We start from the raw sequence: 8,064 nt of genomic DNA, 5'->3' as shown, positions 1-8,064 counted from the left end.
GTTCAGCAGCACATAAATGCTTTCCTTCATACCACTGGGACTCCACCACAAGCCTTTTTATTTTGTAAGTAACCCACAAAAGTTTCAATTAGCTATTTCCTGTTACTGCTTCCTACCAACAAAAAATAACCTTTGTCTGCAGTGATTTCTCCAAAATGTTATGAAAAGTCTGAAGGTGACTCCAGAAAGTTGCCCCTAAGTCATTTATTCCCCGAGGACCATTTTCATGTAGCTGCATTTTACCTGATATTCTGCCGGCTCTCACAACCAAGGACTAATTAGGTACCTGTAATGCCCCTACAGGCGAGAGATGCCAAGTGTCTCATTTCATTTTAGTCCTGCCTTTGTGAAAGAAATGTTTCTGCAGTTACAACTACTCCAGCTTCAGCTAAGTTACCTCACCTACTGTAGTAATGGAAGAGGAACAGAAAGGGAGAGCTACCAGGTAGGGAGGAGAGATGAACCTGAAAAGGAGGCTTGGCACCATCTCAAAAACATACTATCAACAATAAAAAAGATATTAAAAAAAAAAGCAGATCTGGGGCTAAGGGGCCAGAAAATGGGCCATTTACAACTTCTGAATGCTGCAGAGAAGAAACAAGAAACCAATGAACTAATTTTAAAGAGTGGGTGATGAGGCATAGCTATTATTTGCCAAGATTTCTCTTATTAAAACTATAGCATTCTCTTTTATATTAAAAAAAGGATAGCCCTGACCGGTTTGGCTCAGTGGATAGAGCGTCGGCCTGCGGACTGAAGGGTCCCAGGTTCGATCCTGGTCAAGGACATGTACCTTGGTTGCGGGCACATCCCCAGTGGTGGGTGTGCAGGAGGTAGCTAGTTGATGTTTCTCTCTCATTGATGTTTCTTATTCTCTATCTCTCTCCCTTCCTCTCTGTAAAAAAATCAATAAAGTATATTTAAAAAAAGGATATATGTGCAAAATACTTAGAGATAATTGAATACTTATAAGCAAATTTCCTTAAATACTAAAAGTAAATGCCTGGTCATTGTGCATTCTATAAGAGATAGGTTAACCTCAGTTTAAAATAAATTTATAAAAGTGGCAAAAAGTATATCTGCTTTGATTTATCAATGTTGATTCTATGGTAAATTTCACTATACTACCTGTCTTAAGGTCTCTGATCCACCTCTTTATATCCCAGTCCAAAAGTATGAAAATTTGTACTAATCCCTACTGTTGCTCTTTCCAAAGCTAAGCTGATTTTTTTTCTTCTATTTTTTTGTTGGAAGGGGGAGGGGGGGAGGGGGGGCATCAGTATAGCTCAGTAAGTGGTGATTTCTAATAAGGAGAGTGTGCCCAACCCTATGCCTGGGGAGCATGCTTCCCACATACACACATGGATGCGTATTTATTAGATAAATAAATGAACCTCCCCCTACCCCCACCCCAAGGTTCCTTTCAGCAACCCTCCCACCCAGGGCAACCACTATCCTAACTTCAAATACCATAAATTAGTTTAGCCTGTTTGTACTTCCATAGAAATGGAAACATACACTATATACTCTTTTGTGCATTATGCTTAATTTTAAATTTAAGACTCAACCCAAATCTCAGACAATGGATTGAATGCCAGCTCAACAAAGCACTGTGTGATTTTAGACAAGACTCTTAACCTAAGCCTGTTTTCATCCCTAAAAGTGTATTATAATAAGGTTTACCTAATACAGTTGTTGAAAGGATTAAATGAAATAATGTACGTGACTGGTACATGGCTTCAGCTGCTATGTTGTCCTATGTTAGTCTGTGAACTTCTGGGTGGTGCAAGACCCCTGAGTTGTGCTAACCCAACAATTCCTTATAGTATAAGGAGGATGGGGAATCCATACTATCCAAATAGTAACCAACCATTTTCTTATTCTCAAATGAGTATCCACAAATAAAATATGAAACTTGGCTATTGATCTCACTTGCGGCCAAAGGAGAAGATATGTAATTTCTATGACACACTTATTCATGTTCCCTTCTAGAACATCGGCTTCCTTCAGGGAAGGGTCATGTCCCGTTTATCACAGTATCCCCAGGACCTAGCACCAGGTACTGTAAGCACTCAGTTAAGTACTGATTGCTAGTTCAAAGAATCAATATGTGCTAATTGTATTGGGGCTTAGGAAATTATGTCAGAATTTGGCCCAATCTTTTGAGCTCTGGATTGGCAAAATGACAGTAGTAAAATCAAAATAAAGTCAATCTCCCTCCCTCTTACCGTGTGCTGGCCAGGAAAATCCAATCTAGCATATTCTATACTTGGAACTAGAATAAGCACCCAGGTCTGAGACCTTCAGAAATAAGGACAGTGTACTACACTGCTTTCAATACTGAGTTTGCTCAAACTCAACAGCTTTTAATGTATTAATGCCAAGATACTACAAAGTTTTCAAAAACACTCTCTTCCCAACCCGTCAGCCATAAATAATTTTTTTCCTGGTACATTTCATCTTGGTGTATGATATATTTCACATATTCTTGACTGTATCTTTTTTTCCTTTTAAGCAAGAAAGGAGGAAAGTGTAATGTTAGGATGCAATTTCACTTGGTTCATTTTCCCCTCCACTACTTACTTAAAAATAAATTTTCACTTCTCAGAGTGAAGTGCCTCTTCAAAAACTACCATCTGTGTTATATTACAGTTAAAATTCTGATTGGCTGGCAATCCTATCACTCTATAACTGGATAAATCGAGCAGGAAATTACCTGATTATAAAATGAGCTAAAAGATTTTTAAGAAAATAGTTTACTCTATAAAGCAAAACCAGTGTCATGCAGATAACTAATAAACCAAAGCTATTTATAATCTGTTGCATAAAATAAGTATGGTTAATATTCTCCACGTCATGACTAATTTTTAAAAATTCTTCAATTTAATACTTACTGAGATTTTCTAAGTACCCTGCTAGACACAGGAGCTATAGATAGCAATCCCTACTTTTCAAACCAAAGTCTAGTGGGAGTTTTATGGAAGCACTAAGATAATGAGGAAACGATTCACAGATCTGTGCCCTGAAAGTTGAGTAAGATGTTAACAGGCTAAGGAGACAAATGCAGTGATGCAGAGAGAACATTGCACACACAGGCATGGAGACAGGAGCATGGGCATAAATGTTCTTGGAAGACCCAAGTCACCAGTCCACATTAGGAAGTGAAGAATTATTTAGGCATCAGACAACTATGAAGGTCTCTGAATACGAGAAATGTGACATCTGCTTTCTAAATGTGTTTTTTATGCTGAATATAAGAAGAGATCTGCCTTGTCCTCAGCAGTTACATTACACACTGGTTTCATGTGTCAGTCTCACACTTAATACAAGCAGTCTACTGAGAGGTAAACTCATGTCTGGCGGGTGAATCCATCAAATTTCTGAGCCTAAAAGGCTAAAGGTAAAATCTGGATGAATTCACCCAGGCAATGTAATAATCCATTCTCCTGACTGGGGGACCAGTTGAACTTGCCCAGGTGATGCCTAGGTGACACCCAGATGTCACTGAACGGTTTCTTTATGTGTCTGTAGAATGGAGAGCAGAGTGATTAAGTGAAATAATCCAATTAGAGATTAAGGAATGGAACTAGATCAGTGGTCTTATGCAGGCTGAGAATTTACAACAGATTTCAATGTGAGGGGTGAGGGAAGGACAGGAGACTTCTCATTGGATGATCAAATGGAAGGCCACATGACTAAGGGGCAGAACAAAGGCAGGGCAGGTCCAAGTTGAGAAAAAGAGGACATGATGCATTTAAGGTGCTGATAGAGAGTCATGTGTAACTATTTAAAGACAGTTTAACATAAGGCTCAGAAAGAGGCTCAAGAGTTGTGTTAACAGATAAAATCACCCATAAAGGGAGTCTTAAAGGAGAAAAGAGCTCTAAGCACAGAATGTTGGGGTGAGTCCTTAGGGTTCGATGAATAGCATAACACACAAAACCAAAGTGAAATAAGCAATGCCAAGTCAACTTGTACACAGATGCTTTATTTCTAATGTTAATAGTCAACACTGTAAGCGAGATTCTCTCGCAATGGAAAGTTTTCCAATACATCAAGAAACTCAATTTAGTCAGGATAATTGCTGTATTAATATGAAAACCTTACAATGAAATACAGTATTATATATGTGTACCAGTTTCCATGCAAGTATGGCTGCTACATGTATGTCTGGCATTTTTATAACATACTGAAAGAAATTCAAATGAACACAACAGTATAAAGGTGACTTAAGATGCCTGACATGCTTAAGATTTTAGAAGTTCTTGCAAAAAGCAACAAAGCAGTTAACTAAAGGATTCAACCAATACCAACCCAAGTAGTACTATATCCAATAATCCCAGGCTTCTTTGCAATATACTACCTTTGGAATAATTTAATGCTCAAGAAAAATTATGCTTTAAAAAATATAGCTCTCCAAAGATATTATACTTTGGTGATTGGATACTATGTACATCTAAGGGCTACATAAATTAAAAAATAAAAATAAAAAACAGAAAACAAAAAAATGAACCATTATGTGCTATTAGTTCAAGGCAACTAAAATTGAAATGATCCAGTATGATTTTGCTACAATCATTGGTTTTACAAAGTGAAATTTCTGTGAGAAGTTCACTAATTAGGAAGCAATCAACATACTTAACAAACATGCTAAGAAGATTCCAATTGGTCCATCTATTTGTTATCAACAAGGCATAATCTTAGTATTAGACATTTTCTTCACTTCTCACTACATCTGATATGCAACAATGAGCTAGTGGGTTTAAATAGCTTAAACCCTATTAGGTTTATTGTTCAAGAGCTAGGCATTAAAATACTTAGTATTTCCATTTCTATTAACAGAGACCTCAGAAAATCTTAAGCTGTTTTTGTCTTAAGGCATAGTATTTTGGTATTTGCAAGAATCTGCCTGGTAATGGTTGATTCCATTAAGTTAACTTGAGAACCTGCCATCATTTGCTTTTTTTCTTTTCAAACAGTGCAAGTGGTGGTCGCTCTTTCCTTCTCTCATAGCAGCATACTTCAGGGGTGGAGAGGGAGAGAGTGTGTCAATTATAAATAAAAATTAAAACTACAGTGTACAATTCTATTTACCTGTCAGTGTTTAAGTTGACAGCACACTATTATATGCCTCAAAAATATTACATAAAATCTCTACACAAAAGCAAATAAAGACATTCTTTCAAGAAGAAATAAAATAAGTGCAAACACCTAAAACAGGCAACTGAAGCAACTGTTGTAACCTGTAGAGAAACACAAAACATTTTTTAAAAGGACAAAATATTTTTATAAATAAAAGATAATGTTCTCTATTTCTGAAACATAGAGTAAATATAACAAACTTCTAAGTGCAAACTGTTTTTAGGGACCAAAGTACCATATTATTTTTTAAACAAAATGCAAAAATTTCAAACACATATACAAATTACCAGATTAATTTATATGAACCCTCCCCGTATAATTTAAAAAGAAAATATTAAATTATTATTTAGTACATTTTTAGAACTACTTTGTAACCAACATGATTTAAAGGGCATAGTGCAATACTTAGGTAGATGTGACATACAGTATAGATATTGTATTCTTTGCAGCTATAACTTACTACTGTTTCATACTTAAAAGTCAAAATTGTTCTTATGTAAGCTGTAACAACAGGAAACAACACTAGCTTCTAGACACCCTGTATAGGTATAAATATCTACATTTAAGCTTTAAAAATGAAAATAAATTATAAAAACAGACTTCTTTCCAATTTACAAAGTTTTCCTGCTCCGATATACTGTACAATACATTCAACAAACTCTCAGATCTTCTGAGACTTATGAAGAAAATACTGACTCTTTACAAAAGAAAAAACCCTTTTTCTATGCATTTTGTTTTCAGTACTATGCTCAAATAAATACATTTAACACTGTAGTTAATTTTATTGTTTTTGAAAAATACCAAAATTTAGTAGTGCAACGTTCTATCCTTCAACTTCCTTTCCATTGTGTTTCTTTGTAAATAGTAGGCTAAGTAAATCAGCACTTTGGCAAAAGTACTTCATAAAACCATGTGTGCTTCCCATACATAGACTAATTTCAGAAATTACACATACTCTGTAACAAAACTGCAGCATTAAGAGAGTAGCAACATATATCTTCTGAAGAAAATATGTGAGAATTTACTTTTAGAATATCCATAAACAGTCTAATATGATTTTCCCATCTTGCTCTTTAAAAACAATTTTTAAAAACAATTTTCGTAAAAGATAAATTACGAAACTGCCTACCCCTTAAGCAGCTTAGCTTTCTGCCTGCTTAGTATGAAAAAAGATGCAAACCGTTTTAGGGCTGTATTAAAACCTTAAAAACAATTAATTGACACAAATTTCATTGCAACCTAATTTAGTATAGGCTATACTAAGGGAGTGGGGCATTTCATCAGCTTTAATAACAATTACAGTATGAGAGCTCTTGAAGTGCTGCTGGTGGCTGTGTAAGTGCTCAAATATCTTCTTGCTTGTTCAGTCATAATGAGTTGGTCTTCTGTCTTCCCATAAACCACTGTTTCCCATTCACAGTTTGACTAGAGAGGAAATATTAATAGTAATGTTAAAATTGCTAAAACAATTATCCATACTACTTCACAATTACACGTTTAAAAGGTAATTATTTTAATTGACTGGATATTTGATAAGTAGTTATAAAAAATATTTAGATAATGGCATTGTGATTCTTTTTAAATAATGTTATGCTTTAAAAATACATACTGAAATATTTTTGGTCATTCTTTGGCTATCTATATTGTTTACACGCCTGTGGAGGCAGTTTAAAAGCTTTATGTCTTACAAAATAAGAAATACAGTCATAGCACAAAGTCAAGTTTATGTTTGTTTCTTGTGTTTTCTGCCCTTATTATAAAGATTATTACTTTATAGGTGTGACCGGCTGTGTAGTAAATTTTCCTGAAAAGCTTTGTATTAAACAGTTGGAAATCAAATTATCTTAAATCAATTAAGAGAATATGCGGCAAGTCCCTTTGAAAAGCAGTGGCTCAAGACAGAGATGAGGTGGCTATACTTGATTGCCAAAGATGTTTTCAAGGAATGCTTAAATGTCAGGGATGCTGGTGCTGCAGTCATTGTGGTATAAAGAAAACTTCCTCCTCAGTGAACTCTCAAATTCTCTGGTTTGAATTCTTCAGATAACTTAGTAAAAAATTCCAGCCATTTGCAATTACATAATGGCTGCATAGCAACAGGAAAAAGATGGTTTTACAACTTTTGAGCCAAAAAGTTCACTGGAAACCACTGAACAAAATCAAGCTGCAACTGATTCCAACCACTTACCCTTTCAAGTAGCAATTGGGGCTATATTTATGTGTTATAGGAAAGAGGTGCCAGAAGTGAATTTAGATATCTTTAGTTTAAAAATGAAATAATACACATCCCTATGTTCATTGCAGCATTATTTACAATGACCAAGATTTGGAAGCAGCCCAAGTGTCCTTCAGTAGATGAGTAGATAAAAAAGCTGTGGCACATTTACACAATGGAATACAGTAGTACAGCTGTAAAGAAGGATATCTTACCTTTTGCAACTGCATGGATGGACCTGAAGAGTATTATGCTAAGTGAAATAAGCCAGTCAGAGAAAGACAAATACCATATGATTTCACTCACAGTTGAAATCTAATGAACAAAATCAACTAACAAACAAAATAGAAGCAAACTCATAGACACAGAGAACAGACAGGAGGGGGGTTGCAGGGCTGGGTAAAAGGTGAAGGGATTAAGTACAAAAAAAAAAACCCAACAACAACAAACACACACACACACACACACCTCGTAGACACCAACAACATTATGGTGATCACCAAAGGGAAAGGGAGTGGATAGAAGTAGAAGAGGGTAAAAGGGGTATAAATAGCGATGAAAGGAGACTTGACTTGGGGTGGTAAACACACAATACAATATAATACAGAAGATGCAGTATAGAATTGTACACCTGAAACCTATATAATTTTATTAACTAATGTGGAAGGAAAGGAGAGAGGGAGGAAGTGAGAGAGGGAGAGAGGGAG

General features: G+C 35.6%; 1 protein-coding gene across 4 annotated transcripts in view; it reads right to left on the bottom strand.

The window, feature by feature from the left end:
• Window positions 1–3,967: 3,967 nt before the first annotated feature.
• Window positions 3,968–8,064, bottom strand: part of MYBL1 (v-myb avian myeloblastosis viral oncogene homolog-like 1) — a 34,586-nt gene continuing 30,489 nt past the window's right edge. For all 4 annotated transcript variants that reach the window (XM_006756914.2, XM_006756916.2, XM_006756915.2 and 1 more), the window contains one exon: window positions 3,968–6,567. In XM_006756914.2, coding sequence (XP_006756977.1) covers window positions 6,439–6,567 — 129 coding nt within the window. In that variant the 3' untranslated portion in view covers window positions 3,968–6,438. The remainder of the gene's footprint in view (window positions 6,568–8,064) is intronic.

This window comes from Myotis davidii, unplaced genomic scaffold (genome assembly GCF_000327345.1).
Source record: "Myotis davidii unplaced genomic scaffold, ASM32734v1 scaffold393, whole genome shotgun sequence".
Taxonomy (NCBI): domain Eukaryota; kingdom Metazoa; phylum Chordata; class Mammalia; order Chiroptera; family Vespertilionidae; genus Myotis; species Myotis davidii.
Note: the sequence above shows the minus strand (reverse complement) of the source record. Positions and strands in the feature narration are given on the sequence as shown.